The 21,805-nt window shown below is 43.4% G+C and overlaps 1 protein-coding gene across 1 annotated transcript in view; it reads right to left on the bottom strand.

Moving 5' to 3' along the window:
* Positions 1-1,611: 1,611 nt before the first annotated feature.
* The window catches only part of COL22A1 (collagen type XXII alpha 1 chain), a 215,783-nt gene continuing 195,589 nt past the window's right edge, over positions 1,612-21,805 (bottom strand). Inside the window, exons 49-65 of the mRNA XM_086609339.1 lie at positions 20,880-20,933; positions 19,582-19,635; positions 18,703-18,756; positions 17,576-17,629; positions 16,924-16,968; positions 14,642-14,695; positions 13,555-13,608; positions 11,574-11,620; positions 9,156-9,204; positions 9,014-9,085; positions 7,226-7,261; positions 6,915-6,959; positions 6,434-6,613; positions 4,288-4,354; positions 3,159-3,341; positions 2,726-2,803; positions 1,612-1,799 (exon numbers count right to left, since the gene is read on the bottom strand). Of these exons, the coding sequence (XP_086465465.1) occupies positions 1,612-1,799; positions 2,726-2,803; positions 3,159-3,341; positions 4,288-4,354; positions 6,434-6,613; positions 6,915-6,959; positions 7,226-7,261; positions 9,014-9,085; positions 9,156-9,204; positions 11,574-11,620; positions 13,555-13,608; positions 14,642-14,695; positions 16,924-16,968; positions 17,576-17,629; positions 18,703-18,756; positions 19,582-19,635; positions 20,880-20,933 (1,314 nt within the window). The remainder of the gene's footprint in view (positions 1,800-2,725; positions 2,804-3,158; positions 3,342-4,287; positions 4,355-6,433; positions 6,614-6,914; positions 6,960-7,225; positions 7,262-9,013; positions 9,086-9,155; positions 9,205-11,573; positions 11,621-13,554; positions 13,609-14,641; positions 14,696-16,923; positions 16,969-17,575; positions 17,630-18,702; positions 18,757-19,581; positions 19,636-20,879; positions 20,934-21,805) is intronic.

Genomic DNA, 21,805 nt, shown 5'->3' on the forward strand with positions numbered 1-21,805 from the left:
TGCTGGTGAGAAAAAGACTCCGAGGCTGGCAAATGGTTATGTCTGGGCTTTAGCAGTGGGGTCTGGTTCTGGGGTGGTTATAGACAGCTGTGGCTTACAGCTTAGCCAGCTTGGAAGCACCATGCCATATGGTGAACGTGCCAGCAGGGCACGGCACCTTTTTTCCATCTCCAAAAGACCTGACGAGATTTCCAAACACGCTCAGCACTTAGTGTCTGTGTCAAGTTCATTACTCCGGTCAGTCAACACAAACTGCTTCGTGCAGAACAGTTTTGAAAATGCAGCTGCTTTGCTGGCTGGCGCATATGTCCGAGGCCTGCCCACCTCTCAGATCCACACATTTGTGAGTGGGATTGTCTTGGTCAGAGGGTTGAACTCACAAATGACGTATTGTGAAGGTCTTTTCAGACTCCATCCCTTTACTTTCCCTTTGCATTCTCAGGTTAAATTTGGCAATTAGCCGATAGGGTAAAAGGACCAGTGCCTGACTTTTTGCTTTCACCTTCAAACACAATTTCCTCCAGGTTTCTGAACATCTCTTTGCTCTGACCCTTTCATCAGAAGTCAACCTCCTCCTAGACCAGCCTGCAACTTCTCACCTACCCTCTAAAACACAACCTTGCCAAGTTATTTTCATAGTAGATCATCCAAAATGGCGAAGTTGGGTCACACTTGGATTCCTGAGATTTTTAATCCCAGGTGACTATCTATGCTGTTATGGCCAATTTTGGGGTGAAGAAGTGGTAGGGAGCTGTGTGTGCGCTGACAACGAACAGGGGATTTGGCATGCCTGAGCTGACAGAGGACAGCATCGCGGCGTTTTGCAGAGGCATCTCCCTAACAGAAAGAAGCTAAGGTCCATCTGGTAGGACCAAACCTTCTGAGTACCAAAGTTCTTGCACAGGGACCAGTGAGGAGGTTTAGATCATCTTTGCAGTCTCTTCAGGCCTTACGGTGAGATCCCACATGGTCCCATAAAAAGTAGGTCCTATAGCATACAGATTGACTTATGGTCAGAAGAACATTAATTTTAACAAGGATCTTCTGGGAAACACACATTGGCTGTTCGTAACTGTCTGTCCATTGTGAGTTGAACGTACTGGAGACCTCTTCCCCAGCTTTGGCATGGCTTTGCCTTCCTCCTCTCCAAGTGGATGGCAGATAGCACCAACAATCCTGCGATCAGCCTATGTCTCACAGTTAATGCCCTGGGCTGCACAGTGCAGGATTTGATTTCAATTTCAAGGGTTAGGGGTAAAGCTTTGGAAAGAATTAACGAGATAACAGATGAAAATTTTGACATCGGAATGGTTTTGCATAAACAGCTACACAATGCATTGATATTAAATGCTCTTCAAAAGAGGAAAAACCACTTATTTTTAATGTTTTAATATGCCCTGACATTAGAGAAAACAAAAACAAATTCACATATCACATCAAAGATAATAATAATAATAATAATAATTCATAAAAATAATCTGACCGACCGGCAGCATTTGTTGGCTTTAGAAGGCCTCCCACGAAAGAAACACAGTTGAAGACATCTGAGAGCTCTTGGCAGGCACGATGAATTCAAGTTTTAAAAACAAGTCTGGGGATACTCCCTGCATGCTAGGGCCCTTTGACGTTGGCGGGTCTGGCAGCCAGGCTTGCGTAGTAAGCGCACTGAGTGGGATCACACTGTCCGTTGGCTCCTGGAGGTCCTTGTGGACCCATGAGACCAGGCACCCCAGCTTCGCCTGGAGGGCCAGGTGGTCCTGGCATCCCATCTTTGGCATAGCCAGGCTCCCCTGGGAGGCCTAAAATAAAAACAAAACACCTTTGGTGAGTGGCACCCCCAGGGTGCAGTACTCAGCAGGAGTAACATCACAGGAGACAGCTTTGCTGCCAAGCTGGGATGCAGACATCAGCTTGCACAGGTTTGGGTCTAGCTGGAATGTGTCTACAAGGATGTGACAAGTTTGGCTCCTGCGAATGAAAGATTTCCATTCTCTGTGGCATCCTTGGGCTGCACAGCTCTGCTATGGCTGCTCTTCTTCTATGACCACGTTGAAGTTATGCACCTGCACAAGCCAACTAATGACATGTAGTCCTCATAGGCAGGATGTGAGGATGGGAAAGCTTGAGGTGAGAGCCAGCTTTGGGAGATAACTCTGTACAAAGTATAGTGGCTCCATTGCAATTTTAAGGCAATGCAAGGCCAGTATGCCGAATGCAGCCCATGGAGTTACAACAAAGCAGAGTGAAGGTAAAACTGATCAATGGCTCCTGATTCCAAATTAGAAACAAAACATATTTGCTGCTTCTTTGTCAGCAAAGATAAAGCACAAGCTGTATGCCTGAGGCACAGGTGTTGGATATGACCTTTTACAATATCTGAAGCTACCTGGATCTCTGGGTTAAGCTTGGTCACAAGAAGATTCTGGCAAGGGCAGATAAGACACTTCACTATGTATCTAGTAATTAAAACTTCACTTTGGATTTGTCCCAAAGGTCAGTTAACCTAGCTGTTACTGAGATGGATCATTACACCTGTCAATCAGGCTGAAGAAACAAAGGTGGCCAGCTATGATGCTAGTGATGTATTTCTTCCCTTTGGGCCACTTTCTACAGAAATGCGTATGCTGTATTCGTTATCCTGATTGTCTGTCTAATATGCCAGAGACCTATGTCCTTGCAGCAGTTCTGAGTGATGTGTTTCGTGACGTGTTCTGAATAAACCCACCTGGAATTCCTGGAGGACCTATTTCCCCTCGTTGGCCAACACCAGTCTCTCCTTTCTCACCCTTTGCTCCTCTTTCTCCTGTAGAGAGGGAAAGAAAAACAACGAACAGATAAGCATGATCTACAAAACTAAGGAATACTACCGCAGGTCTTCCAGCCACACTGAAGGCAATATATTTGCTAAAAATAGTTCCTAATTGTGGCCAGTCCTCTGAGATGGGATGTTAAGTGGAAATGAAGGCTCATGCCACTCGAAGAGGTGGAACATGCCAGGAATTACTGGTCACATTCACTACCTCTAGTTCAACAGAGTGAAGCTGCTTCTAATATATATGTTTTCAGGACCATTTAGATGCTAACAGGAGAGGTGGATGTCAAAGTGTGGTGGACACATCCCTTTACCAGACTACCCAAACACATCAAGTTTCACGCACCTTTGGGACCAATCGGTCCAGGTGGCCCTTCAGACCCTGTCTGTCCAGGCCGGCCAGGCTCTCCTGGAGGACCAGTTCTTCCTGGGAGTCCTTCCTTCCCAGGGGGACCAGGAGGTCCTGGTCTGCCATGGGATGCTTTTACATGTGTAGGCTGTATCTGAGCCAGGAGATAGTCTAACTTTGCTGTGAAGAGAGAGAAATGGGTTTGTTAGACTAGAAGGTCAGTGCCCCAAGACATGAAGAGCCAGAATCAATGGCCCAGTTAAGTCCAAGTACTGTCACAGATCAGGTTTTAAGGCTCATCCATTCATTGTCCGCACAAAATCCTTCCCCATAAGCCATGATGGTGCCTCCTTGACTCTCTCTAAATTATTTAAACCTAATTTCTCAGTAGCTTTAAACTTCTCCTAAATTTCGTACTTAATCCTAAACACTTCTCTCATCCTCTTCTTCTTGTCCATCAAGGATCTGAAATGTCCTTTCCTTTATCTGTGTTGTCAGTGGATTTCTATCAAACTGGGATCATTGATGCTCTGAAAAGAAGAGCCTACACAGCTTCTGCTTCTGCTACACAGAACAAGATGCTACATGGCTGCTTTGTAGGAAAAAAAGCTTACTTTTCTTGTTCTGGGCTGTTACACATGTGGAGTTAAGCTAATGTATTCATCTCTGGCTGTGAAGTCAGAAACGGTGACTAAGACAGCTCCCTGAGTCAGCATATTCTCCAGTTTCCATACAGGCACACTGCTTGCTACTTCCATATTAAGTCTCTGAACAGCCTGGAGAGCTCTTAAGATACACTCTGCATCACAAAAACATCCCACAAAATAGAGGGAGAAGGGTTTTTCTATCTTTTCTTCATTGATCCAAAATCTTGAATGCTTTTAGATTGGCGTGGAAGTTGAAGTCTGAGAGTGTGTAAATAAAATCCTTCAAATAAATCACTCCGTTGAACCATGATCTTTAGTATGGAGGCAAATGCCTGCAGCTATGTCAGCTCTCCAAGAGCTGGGTGACAAGCACTTGAACTTCATGTTTCACTGTAGATGGGGTCAGCAGTGGTCTGCAATGGAAAGTATCTTCCATAATCTCAGGTACATTTTCTGGCTTCCCAGAGCTGATTACTTACCATCTAGCTGCTTGGCTAACTCCTCTTGGATGAGCCTTCTCAAAGTCTCTAGAGATGGAGGTTCCCCCTAGAGAGTAATAATCACAGCAGTAACAAGACAATAATCACAGCCAGGGGATGTGCAAATTAAACCCTCCACAACGGGTTTTGTGGGTTGCATTTCATCACCCACAGCACACACAGGGCTGCAGGGACTGCCTGAAAGAAGAACGTAAAGGGACTCAAAACATCCACAGTTCCCAACCTGCTGGCAAGCCATGGGCTCAACGGTGCCAGCAGGGAGCCTGGGCAGGGGGCATTGTTGGGACACTATCCCCATCTCCTTCCTAGAGGAAATCTCTTTCCTACACACTTATAGGAGAAGTAGTAGAAATTGAAAGAGGAGACATCCTCTGCCCTACTAGATCCTAGTGGAAAGCCTACCTCTTTTTTCAGCATTGCACATTTCCTTGCATGTATGCTCCCAGGGTACTTAAGGTGGGTATCTAGTATCAACTAGACTGTTGAAGGGAGACAGGGGATGTGGCTGCCTGGCCTTTGTCCCCTACCCAGCCTCCAAGGGACAGTATCTTTCATCCCCTCTCTCAGCTCTTTTGTATGACGTTGCTGTTGAACAGCTGTAACAGCTGTCAAAACTTAAAGCTATGTGAACAACTCTGGATGATGCAACTGAAAAAATGATGAAAACATTTTTGGTAGGCTGGAAGGAGAATATTTTAGGCTGTGGCTTTCCAAGAAAATAAAAAAAAAAAAAAAAAAAGTGGTTTTAGGGTAACCAGAGCCTTGTCTTTGCATAAGCTCAAAAGAAAAGTTTTATCTGTATTTAAAAAATAAACCATTTTGAACCAACAAGATCAAATGTTTTCCCTTGTAAATCGCAAAGTGAGATGTTTCACTTGAAATACACTTTTCTTGTTTTGGCTGAAATTATTCTTTGAATTTCTGCCAATTTTGAAAGCACTTCTGCTCAATCTAAAAATTGCAGTCTTTTGTGAATGAGCTATTTGCATTAAAGTGTTGATTTTCCCTCACACCTATCCTTTTAACATACAAGGATGCAGTCTGTGTCCTCTACGTTTATAAAACACTCCTGAGGTCTTCTGAATCAGAAGTTACTCTTCATTAAAAAATGTAGATTTCATTCAGTAGCTAAGAGACATTTCAATTTTAACCAATAACATTGCTGATAAGTACAGAGTTGGTCTATTTGCTGCCTTCTTCCCGACATAAATTTTGCATGAGAAAAAGATGTGTTCGTTGGTGACAAAAGAAATAATTTTGTCATTAAGTGCTAACCATTTGTGATGGCTGCTAGTGAATATCCCAGTAAGTAAACATGAAGGCTTACAAATTATCTTTTCAAGTTTTAACTGTATTAGTTGCATTAAGTCTTCATAATCATCACTGGATTTCATCAAATTTCTATGTTGTTGAGACACACAAAGAAATGCTCTGTCTAAAATTTACCCAGACTTTACATCAGAGTTTGTTTCACTGTTTATTCCCCTCAGAGGTAATCTCAAATTCATCCTCAGGATGGGCATAGCAGCTTCAGTAGTGTTGGTAGTTTCTCTCATTCTTCTACATATATTACCCTCAGGCACTCTCAGTAGCAAGGTTGTTTCCCGTTAGGAGGGAAAAAAAAAAAAAAAAAAAATTAAACAAAAATAGGATTTCATGAATTCTGATGAGCTGACTCCAGGATTTCCAGGAGTAGAGCAGTGACCTTTCCACAGCTCAGCATTTTGCCTTTCATAACAACCAGCAGCAGAGGAAGGCGTAAGATCTCTGTATGAAATGCTATGCATTAGCACCCTTATGGAAAGAAACCTTTTCAGACTTCAGACCCATGGCCATAGTCACATGACCTGATTTAGGCTTTTAGGGGTACAAGGTGTCCAGGGGCTATGGGTCTGGATTGCTCAGCTCTCCTGAAGTTCAATCCAACACCACCACAACACTTCCCTGACAGATGCTATAGCTTCCCTTTTTATGTACCAAGAGACAGGAGATCAAAACGCTGCCCCCCCATTACAGCACACACTTGCTCTGGTTTCTGTCAGCCTTACCGTGATCTTGGGTGCTTTTCTGATCACACACCGTGGCAGTAAAATTACTGTACAAAGCCCTTGCCTGGCAGTCTTACCCTTGGTCCTGGAAATCCTGGCTGTCCTGGGGGACCGGGAGGTCCAACTTGCCCAGTGTCTCCTGGGGGTCCATGGGGACCCATCAGTCCTGGATGGCCTTTATGACCAGGTATCCCAGGTTCACCTGGAGGGCCTTTTTCTCCTTGAGGGCCTTTTTCGCCTTTGATGCCAGGCTCTCCCTAAGCAAAAAAGCTGACATTACCACCACAAAATAAGAGGCAAACTTCTGATTTCCAAGCACAGCGAAACACAAACAGCTGAGCTGGCAAAGTTACTGAATACAACATCTGGTGCATTACAAATGATCCACAAATTGTTACTGACGGAGAATGATTAAGGAGAGGGCTGGGAAGGTGGGGAGCACAGCAGATCTCTACAGGCCATGCTGCACTCCTGAATGACCCCTTCCTTGGGCCTTAACTCAAGATAGCTCTTTTTATTTCAATGTAATGAAATAACTAATAATATTCTCCAACTTACCCTCTCTCCTTTGGAGCCAGTTTCACCTGGTTTGCCTGGTACACCCTGTAACAAAATAAGGGTGAGCATAAAAGAGCTATCCCTAATAACAGTAAATAATAAAGTGCATGCCTTTGCAATGATTCTTGTGACCTGGGGAAAATTATTTCCCTGTCAGTCCCACAGATTCCTGAGAGCTCCCTGTTTGCTTTCAAATACCAAGAAAAAAATCAACTTGTTGCAACCCAGGTAGCATCCTTGATGTTTTGTTTTGTTTTTTTCTCAAGACACCAGCCCCACTTTGAAACAACTGGATATTTAACTTAACTTACCTCTTTTCCTGGAGGACCTTTCTCTCCTGGTTCTCCCTGAGAGATACAGAGAATGAATTTAGCACCACACTTCAAGGAGTTGGAAGAAAAACCCTACCTAATAACCACAAATTTTGCTTTCTATTTAGAGCACGTTTTCTGCTACACAGCAGCAGGTTTGGATGATTTATCCTTATCCTACTGCTATAGGTCATTCCTGGAAAGATATATCCTACTATTTAGAAAGCATTTTTAAGTAAGGCTGCATACCCTGTAAATGTTTGTAAATAAAAGGAAGTCATTTCTACAGAACCAGATGAGATCAGGACAGATGTTCCACTAAAAGTATGTTCCTGCTTTCAATGCATTTTATCTATTTTTCTTACAGATGTTTCACAAAGCTTCGTACACTTTACTTGGGATATTTTAGCTTAATCTGTGCCAATGTTATTGCCATAACAGTCTAAAGATGTAAGGGATGTAAAATGTTGCAAGTAGAGGTACCGTCTTGTATGACACCAGTTGAGACAACTGGGACAGAGCCAGTGATAAAGCAAGTCTGAAAAGCTTGCCTGTATTTCAGAACTGTATCAAATAACCTCGATTTAAACAAGCACCCAATTAGAATTTTTTTCTGCATTTATAAAGTGATAATTAGGCAATACAATCTTTGCATTTTGGCATTTCAGTGAAAAAAAAGTCACTTCAGTCTTGAAGTCACTGATAAAGTAAAGCAAACATTAAACTAGTTATTGCTAAAATTCTGCCCACTTTCCCATATCATGAATGGAAAGATTCCTCTTTATAGCCCATTTACAATCCACATACATGATCATATCTACGATGTGTGCATGTAGGTGGTATTTTTCCCATAACCTGGAAACACATATGACAACTTCGACAGTGCTAGCATACATCCATGCCTGAGCAATGTCACTAATCACAGATGTATGATCACATCAGCTCCAAATTAGGCAGCATCAGACTCACTCGAGTATTCCTTAGGGCCACTTCAGTTTTAAATGGCCACCACGTTTGCTGCTTTAAATTAATTTTGCAGAGAAATATTTCTTTTTCCTCCTTTGGAAACTCCCTTTCCAATCATTAAAAAAAAAAAAAAAAAAAAGAAAAAGAATCATCCTGTGGAAAATTCAGCTCTGCTAGATTCATATGAAAACCTTTTAAATCTCATTTTAAGTCACAACAGAGGCAGAAACAAAAATATTTACCTATCATTCACTTTTTCCATCCTTCCAGTGGAACATAACATATTTTACTCATCTTGGAAAGGCTAAAGATATTGGATTTCAAGGCTGTGATATTTTCATGTGTATAGATATTATTTTAGATCACTTTGGGAGATTTATGAATGCTTTAATTGCCATGTACCTCGGATGCTGGTAACAAAGGAATTTTTCTTGGAACAGCAACTATCAGAAATTCCTATATTATTATCAGCACTTAAAATTCCCCTATTTAGCCTTTCCGGGGTTCATGCAGAGATATCATCTGAGTAACTTAAATACCTCATAGCCACATTAAGAAGCCTATGGAACCAGACTGACTAATGTATGCATTATCAGGTGACAGGTACCAGCTCAGTAAACAAGATTATAGACGTTTGTCCATAACAAAAACACTATTTTTGCAGTCCAGTTTGCTTTGGAAGTAAAGTATATGGCTTCTGGATCTGTCAGACCCCTGCTTATGTTTTTTTACCTGATTAAGGATGACCGTGTCCCATCTTCATCAGTCCAACATTTAAAAGCAGGTAATTAGCGAGTCTAATCCATCCCCAGACATACTTACAGGTGGTCCTCGGGGTCCTATGAAGCCAGGGAGTCCTGGGCTGCCATTTTCTCCTTTATTTCCTTTAGGACCCTTAGGACAGAAATGAGACAGACATTAGCAGCCCTTTCTCCAACATCTCTTTTCCAGAGCATGCATTTACAGATACATTGGAACTGGGAAATTTCACTGCAGCAGCAGGACTCCCAAAACTGACAAGGAAAGGAAGAAGAGTCATTTAGAAAAGCAGATTGCAAACACCGCGCTTGCGTTATTAATAAGCTACGTGAGGTCCCTGTGAAAAGATGAAAAGCAAGTGACAATTATGGAAGTGACAGGACGTCTGGTCAGTGGCCATTCTGGTGCTGCATGGTTTATAAGGTGCTGTTGCAGAGTGGAAATGCTGTCATGGGCGACGACAGGGAAACAGTGAAGATGGTCATAGTGCTCCAATCTGAGAATACAATCAATAGACAGCTAGTGAGTTGCTCTTTTGCTTTTATTTCCAGGTTGAATTTTTTTTAAAAAAGTCTATCTTTTACTTATCTCTTGTGGTATTCTGCCAAACTGTCCCTGTTTTGTACAGATCAGGGCAGTTTAAATGGCAGTTCATGACACAGAGCCATTTCATGTACACTTCTGGTATTTTTTTCCTCGTATTTTAACCTTTTCTTTCCAGACTTTGTCTCCCACCTTCTAATTCAGTACAGAATGCTTTTTCTTTCCAATATAAAACTTGTCTTCATTTTAAGCCCATCTAGTGTAAAGGGAGCCCCAACACACCTGCTGGCACAAAGCACATGGCTCTCGGGTGCGCAATCAGCCCTGGAGATGTCAGGGGCTGGGATGCATTGCTGCGTGCCGGCTGAAGCAGGAGCACCGTGAATTGGGATGGACACTGTCAAACAGCAGATGCAAAAGGAGAAGGCTCCTGGCAGGTTTTATCTTGTGATTCCAAGCGAGCCACGGTGAAGGTGGAAAAGAAACCGTTATTGCCATGATAACCTTTCTCGCTTCTTCCTTTCGATATAGAATAGATCAGCTTGTCACAACACATTGTGAAGGAAATTAGTGCATTTCCAGACAAGGCTGGAAATAAATGGACTCATGTATAGCACAAGGAAATAGTTCCCGTAATAACCGCTATGAAAGGGAGACGATTCATTTTAATGACAGAGAAGGGCACTGATGAGATGACTGACTGTTCTGCTGACCAACATTGTCTCATTGTTTTGCCTTTCTCATCCATCTGACTTTATCCTTTTTCAATCTTTTATGTTATTTTTGGACTGTAAATCCTCTGGAGCAGAGGCTGCTTGTGCAGGATGCTGCCTGGTGAGTCCCTGGGTCACCAGCTGACTGTCTAGGTAATGTGATAACACGATGACGATTGAAAACTAACCTCAGTCACAGGGCATCCCAAAGACACGGTGGCCTGGTGAAGACTCAGAAAGCCAAAAAGCACTAACAAGAATTGGGAACAGTGATGAGCATGATGAGAACAAGAAATGAAGGTTGAAGAGGCAGCAGCAGGATCCACAGAGTAAGAGCAATGACAGTGGTCCCGGGAAGGTAAGAAGGGGAAAAAAACAGTAGCACTAATTCTTGGCTGCAGAAAGGCTGTGAGACTGCACCAGTCCTACCCCACCCGTAATCTGTGTTATCACCTCCCCATGCAGAAAGGTGTTGCTTGCTTCTCCACAGCCATTTAGGAGAAGACATCCCTGCAGCAAAGCAACCCATGCTCAGGGCACAAGTCTCAGGCAAGGCTGGGGTTGCTTTACAGCGTTGCATGGGCCATAAAGAGTGTGATCCTGCTGCAGTTCTTCAGATTCTCCTGCTATGCCTTTGCTTCTATTTGAACCTACCAGCCCAGCAAACTGTAACATCTAGGTAGAAAAAAAGAGGGAAAAGCCTTGCATTTCAACAGATGCTACTGGACACAAAGGTACATTTGCATGGATTTGCTGAATCGCGAACAATTTTCAGCAGCAGAATACAGAAAAAAAAAATAAAATCCTCCTCACTGTCCTCCTTATAGCTCTTCATTACCATGCTGTTCTTCCACACAGGATGGCCCCAGGGGGGGTTTCATTCTGCTTTGTGATCTTGGTTTACTGCCCACTGTCTGCTCTTTCCCCAAGTGCCTGGGGAGGATTTTTCTGCTGCTGCTATTCCGCAATGGCAGTCTGCCAACTCCCCGAGGCCCTCTCCTTCCTTGTGACAACTCTCTGCTGGCTGCACAGTCTCTGCTTGGCAAAATTAAATCTACTGGTGAAGATGAGGCATGCCAATCTGTTTTTCCACACCAGGTAATCAATCATTTCCTTTCTCTGTGAATACTTAACTTTTGCTGGGAAATATGATGACCCAGCTTGCAGGTTAATTCCAAGAACGCAGCCAAACCCCCTCCGATGTTGTGGCCAGCCAGTGATTTTCAGATCACTGATCTTCAGACATGGCAGCTTCAGGAATGGTAAGCAGCTATACATAATCCACTCCACCTATACTTCATCAATCAGCTCTCCTTCACATAACTGCTTGCTGCATGAGTTTCCCTTTGTGGTACTTACTGGGTTACCTGGGGGGGCCAGGTTCTCCTGCAGATCCAGGCGATCCATTCTTGCCCTATGTTAAAAGGAAAAAGGATAGTGAAATAATGTATACTACAATTAAAAATATCCATCTACTGCTACACCAGCAAGGATTTCTTTAGCATTGTACAACCTCCGCTCTTGGCAGACTACAGAGTAGGGATCTCCTATTTTCGATTGAACCCACAACTTTTGCATCCCTGGTTGCATGGCTGATCCCATCTCAGGAAAAAACCTGAGTGATGTGGACCCAAATCCCCTAGCCTGAAGCAGACCTAATCACCACTCCTTCTCCTCCTCCATTTCTTCACTCTCATCCCTATCATATGCAGCATCCTCCAGTATGGATGGAGCCACCTACTGTGGCAGCTCCAAGTTATTGTGTTCAGACAAGCCCCTTTAGTCCATATTTGAAGCACCTCTTGGCAACTCACTGAACAATGTTAAAGTTCATTTAACATAATGCTAGTTCTATGCACTAGCCCACAGACCTCCAGATACTCCCCCATCTTCCTGGTTTAGAAAAATTCCTCTCTCTAGTGACCGAGGTAGGTCCTGCAAATAACTGCTTACCATCCTCTTCTCAGGGCTATCATCTGAATCAGGGTTCAGAGGCCAGATATCTGTTTTTTAATCATCTCAGGCTTCCTCTTTTTTTGGGCAAATGGAGACAACCATGTGTTCTAAAGCCTTCAGGCATTTGACATGTGCCTGACACCAGATAACTCAGAATGAGCTAAATCGTCCTTTAGAAGCACCTGTTTCTCACTATTCCTTGTCAAAGGAGCTGAGCTGACCATCTACACTAAAGTTGGCAAGGTGACATTATACACTCTGCTCCACTCTGCTCCCAACTCACCACGCAGATATGTTTTTCCCTGCATTGGAGTTGACCATGAACACCAGCCCTTTCACTGGCAATATTCAGAATCATGCCTTGTGATCCTTATCAGAGAAACAAAGCAGAGGAAGGACAAGAGAAGCTGGTAATTTGCCCTCCAACATACAAAACCCCAAGTATCTCTTCTCCAAAGAAGAGTATGGCCTGGAGTTAGGATTATTTCTTTTTCCTCAAATCTTTTTATTCATTGCTAGTGTTGTGGAGGGGCATGACACGTTAGTGAGTGATGCCAGCAGTAAAGGAATAATGAGATAAATTACAAGATAGACACAGGAGCTCTCCATATGTTCCTGCAGTCTAATTTAAACTTCTACTCTCCCAGCTCAGAAAGATCTGCCACTCCAGCTCCTGGCATTGCTGGCCGAACCAGCATTTTGCCCTGATTATGGAACATGTTGTAGAATCTATTACACTAGCAGGTCTTGCGAGAAGGAAAAGAAATCACTCATTGCCACAGAGATCTGCGTTCAAATTTGGAAAAGATTGATTTCTAAGAAAGAATTGAGAAACCCGTGAAATTAATAAAAGTAATTTCTCATCCATCCCAAATGACACTTTCTGAAATGTCAACTAAATTGCCCTTTCTCTGCTGAACTTGTAATAACTCTACAGGTGTTCAATTAAACAAACCTTTTCCTAAAATTATGGGTCTTTTTCAGAAGAAATTACAAAAATTAATAGTATCACAACTGGACCTCACATATCTCAAACTGGGCACCCGCAATTAATGCCTGCCTTGGAAAACTGAGGCCATGTGAGAAGCGAGTGTGATGCCAGAGGCAGGACTGGAATATGAGCACTTCTGACACTGCAATCCTGGCAGATTCCATTAAACTCTTCTTCCCACCAAGTCAGCAATCATCACTCCGTTGCACTATTATAAGACTTCATCAATTTCTAGCAATATCATTCTGATTTGTCTTTCTCAAAGTAGGTAAAGTGTTTTAATTGAACATCATCTGAATCTTGCTAAAGATTCTTCTTCCACACCAGAGCTCTGGGCTGCAGGACATTCCCACTACATACAATATACCTCCAGAAATGGCTTATCAGGAGAGAAAACTCACCGGCTGCCCTCTGAGTCCTCGAGGGCCCTGTGGTCCTATGGGACCGATATCACCCTGAAATGAAGAGAAGCATTCTGGTGAGGGAACGATCTGACATGAAGGCAAACAAACAGGCATTTAAAAAATGTTCCTACTAAAATCCCCTGTTCATGTATTAGAAGGAAACAGCATTAAAGTGTCACTATCCCCTTTCAGTTATGTATGAGGAAGACCAGCCTTCTGAATTTTAAACATCTATCACTAAATGAAGTCCGATTACAGGCAGAAACCATTATTATCAAGTTATCTTAAAGCCGGATTTCTCAGGGACTGAGATTTCCCAGTATTTCTCAAGAACCAACTACTTTGTTATCTCTTGAGGGAGGCTTAAGACCTGCTTCTATTTCCTCTGAGGGGTTCCCCTAGGTCTATCTTCTATTTTGCTTTGTAGGGTACTATTTACAGCACAACAGTATTCCAGTGATACGAGGGGGTGCAAATGAGAAACCACTTCCCCAGGTCCCATGGCAATGGCACACCAGCCTCTTGGTACGTTGCTCATCAGCTGCTGCAGGACGAAGTGTCAGCTGCGCTCTCCCAGGACTTTGTTATGTGACTGCATTTGACACTAATGATGTCAGAGGATCTGTTTGTACTCTCTCTCTTTCCTCTGAGCAGCAGCCTATTATTCCACAGGTGTTTCACAGATTTCAGTGGAGCTACGCATGCAGTAAGGTACAGCTTTTGCAGAGGAAGCATGGTAGAACCTGGTCCAGTGGGACCTGTAGAATGAGGCACTGCTCGGAGAGGGGTGGCAGAAAGCAGATCCATGGCTACAAAGCACAGTCTGAGATTCAAACAATGCACCTTTCTCTACATTTCCAAGGATATAGCTGACATTTAAGTGCCAGCAACTGAGCAGTGACAAAGGCCCTCAAATTCTTTGTTACCCTAATGATCTTTGCACAGATCATTCCCTGTGCACTGCTGCAGTAATTCACCTTTTACTGCAGTTTCTGCAGCTGTTTCAGAACAGGGTCACTGTGAATGAAAATCTTCATTTGTCAGGGAGCAGGAAATTAGTTTCTGTTTAAAATGGTACACTTACATCCTTCCCTGGTGGCCCCTCACGCCCAGCAGGACCTGTCGCACCTGGCTCCCCCTGCAATTCAGCAAAAAGGAAAGAGATATCAGCTCAAGGTCAAAGACAGACCAGTAACACCACTGCAAGCGCTTTGGAGTTCCTGCAATATTGAACTGAGCTCAGTGAAAACTTTTTAAAGCCAACAAGAGCCTTGTGCATCGTGCATGACACGCAGCTTATAAAAATAACTCAGAAGGATCTTCTGTAAGTGATGCATAAGGCAGTGCACTGCTTTCCAGCAGAATATTTACCACTGCTAGTGCAGTCACTGGAAACCAGCAGTCTATTTACAATACAGAAACTACCATAATGAGGAAGAGATGAGGAACTCCAGCAACCGGATTTTTCAGCTAAGCTCCTGCAAGCAGAGCATTTTACCTCCCTTTAAAAAGCCAGAATTATGCAGAAGAACATTCAGTTTTCTATTCCACCCTCTACACCCAGGAGCTTTTTGTACTGCATTGCTCAAAACCAAAAGGAAATCAATTTTTCATACAAGATTTGAGCTTTGGGTTTTACGATCCAGACACAACTATGTCAAAGGGTTAGAGACATTTCTATTCTCATTTCGGTAAGTTTTGTCCCTCAATTTACTTTGCACTTAGGCGTTTTTTTTTTGGAAGAGAGTTGATACTTGTCCAACAAATGCAGTAGGGTTCCTCACCTTTGTACATCAGCATTTGTACCAGAGGGATGTGGTATGGAAACATCCTTGAAACTTTCTCACAACGGGCTATCTCAAAGGCAACATCAGAGAACTCGACTCTACCAGCTGCCTCACCTTACCTAGAAGCAGAACTTCAGCAGAGGGAATGAAGACAGCTGCTGTGATTTTATGCCATGGGTGTGGCCCGTTGAATTGTGGTTGAAAATAGACATAGAATCATAGAATCATAGAATGGCATAGGCTGGAAGGTACCTTAGAGATCATCTAATCCAACCTCCCTGTCATGGGCAGGACCACCTCTCAACTAGATCAGGCTGCTCAAGGCTCCGTCCAACCTGGCCTTGAACACCTCCAGGGAGGGGGCATCCACAACTTCTCTGGGCAATTTATTCCAAAGTCTTACCATCCTCGTACTGAAGAATTTCTTCCTAAGATCTAATCTAAATCTGTTCTCCTTCAACTTAAACCCATTTCCCCTTGTCCTATCAGTGGACACTCTTGTAAAAAGTCCCTCCCCAGCCTTCCTGTAGGTTCCCTTCACGTATTGGAAGGCAGCTATTAGGTCCCTCCGAAGTCTTCTCTTTTCAAGGCTGAACAACCCCAGCTCCCACGACCTGTCCTCGTAGCAGAGGTGCTCCAGCCCCTGGATCATCTTTGTGGCCCTCCTCTGAACACACTCCAACAGATCTATGTCTCTCTTATGGTGGGGACACCAAAACTGGATGCAGTATTCGAGGTGGGGTCTCACAAGAGCAGAATAAAGGGGGAGAATCACCTCTCTTGACCTGCTGACCACGCTTCTCTTTATACATCCCAGGATGCGGATGGCCTTCTGGGCCGCATGAGCGCACTGCTGGCTCATGTTGAGCTTCTCATCTATAAACACCCCCAAATCCTTCTCTTCAGGACTACTCTCAACCCACTCTGTGCCCAGTTTGTATTTGTGCCTAGGACTGGCCCGACCCAGGTGAAGGACCTTGCATTTTGACTTGTTGAAGCTCATGCAGTTAGCACTGGCCCATTTCTCAAGCCTATCAAGGTCCCTCTGGATGGCATCTCTTCCCTCAAGTGAGTCCACGGCACCACACAGCTTGGTGTCATCGGCAAACTTACTGAGGGTGCACTCAATGCCGTCATCAATGTCGCTGACAAAGATGTTGAACAGCACTGGACCCAGAACTGACCCCTGAGGCTCACCACTTGACACTGGTCTCCATGTAGACATCACACCATTGACCACAACTCTTTGAGTGCGACCATCCAGCCAGTTCTTTATCCACTGAGTGGTCCATCTGTCAAATCCATGTCTCTTCTTTTTAGAGACAAGGATGTCCTGTGGGACAGTGTAAAACACCTTGCACAAGCCCAGGAAAATGACATCCGTTGCTTTACCCACGTCAACCAGCATTGTAGCTTTGTCGTAGAAGGCCACTAAATTAGTCAGGCATGACTTGCTCCTAGTGAAGCCGTGTTAAACACAGACTTGTCATCATTTTTACCTATTGCCTCAGAAAGGTCAGCTTTAATTCACACAATCTTTCTCCAAAGAATCATCATGCATGTGGTATATGGTACTTACCCGAGGACCTGGAGGACCTGTATCTCCTCTCTGTCCTTTGAAACCCTGCAGAAGAGAATGAAAGCAGCAATCACTCATAACTCTGATGCATGATACACTACGAAAACTCTGGCTTGAATGTGCACTTAACGGCCTTTCCAATTTCACCTGAGATTACTGAGGAATGGTCAGCATTGAGCTGCTGTATTCCAGGGATTGATCAGGAAGGACTATGTCACACGGAGAGAAAAGCCCTTTCCGTAACTCCTTAGGCTACAAGACCAAGACTGAGTGTATTCCTGGTGTGACCAGCCCATAGACTATTTAGCCCTAAACTTCACTGTCCCCATCCTTTCAGAGGACGTGTAACAGAGCACAAGGACTACAGCTGTGACCATGTCTTCTGGTAGAAGGAGTGTCATGAAGCGTAGTCATGAGGTTATGTGCTTTAACTTCTAGGAAAGGGACTACTCTTCTACAAGTGTGAAGGATTTGGAAATGCCTCTATTTGATTCTTGTTGATTATTTATTTAGTCACAATGCCATGACTATTCTCAGCCAGGCCGGCTCTTTGGTTGTATGTTTGCATCATTAAAGGCCTTCCTCTGCCCAACAAAAGCTTCCCAGCTACAGTACAGAGTGACTGGGTTGAACCATTCAGAGCAGCACGTACCGGTAAGCCTCTGGCACCCTCCTGGCCTGGGAGCCCTGGTTCTCCAGGCTTTCCCTACGGGAAACAATCATGTTGACGTTAGCGAGAGTCTCAGGTCCATCTCTATGCTGTTGAGAACCTCCTACTCTTCTCCCTTAGACGTAACAGCACTGAGAACTGTGATTGCCCAGGGTTCCTCCAGCAACGTTGGAGTCCAGGTGTGCAAGGAGGACAGTAGTGACCGACATTCTCACACATACCCTTACCCACACTGTTGTGAAAGCAGCCTCTGAGATTCAAAGGTAACTTAAACCTTTGGGTGAGTACATCTTTACAGTGTTTTAATGTCGGAGGGATCATGCACAGAACTGCACCAATACTTAGCAGGCACATACAAAATCAGCATCTGCACGTAGAAACCAGGTGTTTTGATGCAGGCACACAACTGTCTGCAGCTGCTGTGACAAGCACTGCTCCACATACCAGTTGTCCTAATGACTGGGCACTTGACCCCTCACAGATCCACTAAGTCCTATTTGACAAGTCACAGAAAGAGGCTGGCAATGCCAGATACTGGAAGCACATCCTTCATATAACAAACACAGTTGCAAGGAGTAACATTCACTGCCCAATTTCTTAACATTTCCTTTTTGCTGACAACTTTATGGCTCAGCTTTTTTCCCCTCAATAAACACGAATATAGACTAAGTAGAGAAAATCAAATATAAAACCTCTAATTCCGGACAACAGAACTGTCACAGAGCAATCCAGAAAAGGGTTCTTTAAAGACACTTCCTTTAAACTTTTTATAGCCCATAATCTTCTACTTAAAAAATGAATCACCAAGTTTAATGTTACAAGACAACCTTCTTTCTCTGCAATATCTACGGTAGCTGTAAAAGTGGAATCACTAAGTTTTAGTATATTTATGGTAGCTGTAAAAGTAAAAGTACTCAGTTTCTTTTCAAGATTGCTAGTGTGTGACACTTATAAATTGCTCAAGACAATATAGTCCTTCTGGTGTTAAAAAAAAACACGTTCAAACAGGCTCGCTGCGCCCCTAAGGAGCCCACAGATAGGCAGCTCCAAAAGCAATAACCGGATGCAGGCTCTGATTGCCTGAGCGAAACAGTTTTAAATTACATTACCGGTTCCCCAAGAGATCCTGGCTTGCCATCCTTGCCGTCGTTCCCAGCAATGCCCTGTAAATGAAATGCAAAGCAGGGTTGAAGGAAGGCGTCAATAGGGAAGATGATTGGTGTGGTTTTTGTCAGTGTGAGTTTCACAGCGACAACTTGACTTCATCATGGCATACTTGAGTTTGCCTAACCCTCCAAAAAATACCCCGTTTCTATGGCTCAGCCATAAATCTTTCCTTGCCATGCCACTGTAACAGCATAAACTGTTTCCCTTTCCAATACGGCAAGTCTAAGGGGTTTCCTGATTTCCAGCAAGGTAAGCACTCCAACAGTATTAAAACAGGAGTCTATAAACATCTATTATAAATCATTATAATGCCATTATCTTCATTCAGCTAGACTGCTTTACACTAGAAATAGCTCTGGCCCTATCCCTATGAAGGATAAAAAACCCCAAAATGTTGTGCTAACACGCTTTCCAGAAGAGAAGAGTCTATGCCCGAGATGTACTTGATCTTGAGTCAGTGCAAAGGAATTATTCTGTCTGCGGATTCAGATAAAGATGGTATTCCAGTCTATGAATTTTTGTGTCTTTACACTGGAGCTATCAATTGATTTTTGTGCTCTGCATAAAACTATTTCTTCCAATGAGGAGCCAGATAAAGAACAGACCTGATTCATGTTGGTAATTAACACACAGCTTTAAAGTGATCAAACACAATATTCACACTGTCCTGGACCAAGGGCACAGCATCAACATGACAGATGCCATTACAGATCATGGATAGCTTTCAAAGCGCCTCAAAAATATCACCTGTTTGTTTTACACACCTGTGTGTTTGCAAACAATTTAATGTATTGAATGAGAAGGAACTGAATTGCACTCACTGGAAGTCCAGGCAACCCTGGTGGGCCCTGTGGACCTGGAGGGCCATCTTTACCCTGGAATGAAAGCAAAAACACTGCAGGTCGGACAGCTCTTCAGATGTTTTGATCAGATGAAGATTTAGGAAATGTAGACTTTGACAAGGGATGACTGTGAGAAGCTGGTCTTGCAGCCTATGCCACACAGAATACAAGGTTTCCTGGAATTTCTTTTGCTTTAAACTGGAGGGTTTTCTTTTCACATAAAATATCCAGTATTATTTATAAGTTGTTACAGACAGAGAAACCACAGAAATCACTGGTAATTTTTTTCTTTAATTATATTTGAATCTTTAACTTCTAGCATGAGATGTCCTACCAAGAAATACAAGGTTTATATTTATATCTACTGAATCAATAGTTATGAGAAGTGCCTTGCTCACAGTCCTGAGAAATCCCCTACTGGACAACAGCATCCAAGGTCTTTCAGAACCTTGATCACTCACTTGAAAGGGAATCTCAGCCAGCCTGTCCATGCAGTCTCTGGCTTCTGTGCCGAGAGTGCCCACTGATTTCACAACAGCCATCAGAGGGACCATGACTGGCCACTTACGATGAAGTTCAGATTAAAATGGATCTGCAAAAGGCACCTTGCTCATTTGGAAACCCTGCTGTAGAAATCAATCACAGAATTACACAGTCTTAAACTGTTCCAGCTCGACAGCATGCACTACTCAGGGAAGGTTCATTTTTTCCTTTTCAACCTGAAGTTAGCATCAATCTGATTCTCTGTCTCTCCCAGGGTTTTCTGATGCATTACCATAAAGTAGCATCTGAACACCCTTCAAATGAAACAGCGATAGCAAAATTCTCCATGGACTTCTTGAAGGTTACATCTGTACTAGCATTTTCAGCGATACCAGGGAATGGTCTCAGGCCCTGGCATCTGGTTTCATTTTGACAATCCTCACAGACAGTTCAGGTGTTAGCCTGGGCCACGAAGCATCCTAACAGTCATCCTGTTCTAGAGGCTAAGAGATGTTAATGGGAAGGACAGACAAATAAGAGGTACAAAAAACTCCTTAGAGGTCCCATGGACTGGTTTATGCTCTGGCTAATGTGGAGTTTCTTTTAGTGAGTCAACGAAACTGGAAGAACAGAGTAATCTGTGGTTATTGGTGGAGGTTCTACTTGCACGTGTAGACTTGATTCAGATCAAATAGTTTGGGGAGCTTTGAAAGGACATAACATGGGTTCTAGCTCAGCTTCACAGAGCCAAATATAGGTGAAGATGGTGGTGAAACACACAGCCTAGGGCTTACTATGTCTCCTGGGCTTCCTGCAGGTCCTATTGGTCCCGGTGCCCCATCTGGTCCCTAAACAAAATAAAAAAGAAAAAACATGAATGATTAATGTATTTTGTACATTTGTCAACAGACGCCCTACCACAGCTGGCAACACTGAAGTTTTCTTCAGTCGCTCAGTTCAGCATTCATTCCATCATTTCTTCATTCATCATGGAAAAGCAGTGCCAACCTTTGCATTCAATCAGTCTCCAAAGCCAGAAATAGACAGATATTTGAGTTTGATCCTGGCCCTTCCTTCTGAAAATAGGGGACAATTAGGAAAAAGCCAATCTTATGACAAAAATAACTCTGAAGAACAGAAATTATGGGAGCAGTCTGAAGAATACTCTGTGGCAGGCAAACTCCTGGAGCCACGAGTCAAGGCAGACAGAGGAAAAAGTAAGCAAAAGCTGAAGAAAAGGAATATCTAAGGGAACATTACGTTTTGCTCTGCTTGATAGGATCAGTTTTACTTTGCACATTTCCTTTGACTGTGAGTCTATTCAGAGGATCCATAGGACAATTTTAAGAGTTTTAATCCTACTGGAATAACCCTATGGCTGTGGCAATATGAGGTTAATACAGACACAGTAAAAGTGTCTGTGTTATTAGTTTCTCCTAAAATAGGGCTCACAGGAGTGCAAATAACCCACAAAGCAGGTCCACGTGTTGCCACAGTGGCAAAGCATTCAGCATCCTTTAGGCACTGCTACCATCTGAAAACAGAATTTTAATCTAATCCTCTTTTCTGATACCTCCTGTCATTTAGTCACTGTAATATAAATCCAGCTTTGAAGAGACTGTGCTGATCCCCAGAATAGATGAAGGCTGAGCACCCTTAGCATGGCAGAGCCAAACTGCACCGTAAGCAGCAGTATAAGTGGTTGGGCAAAGAAAGGTGG

The sequence above is a fragment of the Tauraco erythrolophus genome, chromosome 3, assembly GCF_009769465.1.
Source record: "Tauraco erythrolophus isolate bTauEry1 chromosome 3, bTauEry1.pri, whole genome shotgun sequence".
NCBI lineage: Eukaryota > Metazoa > Chordata > Aves > Musophagiformes > Musophagidae > Tauraco > Tauraco erythrolophus.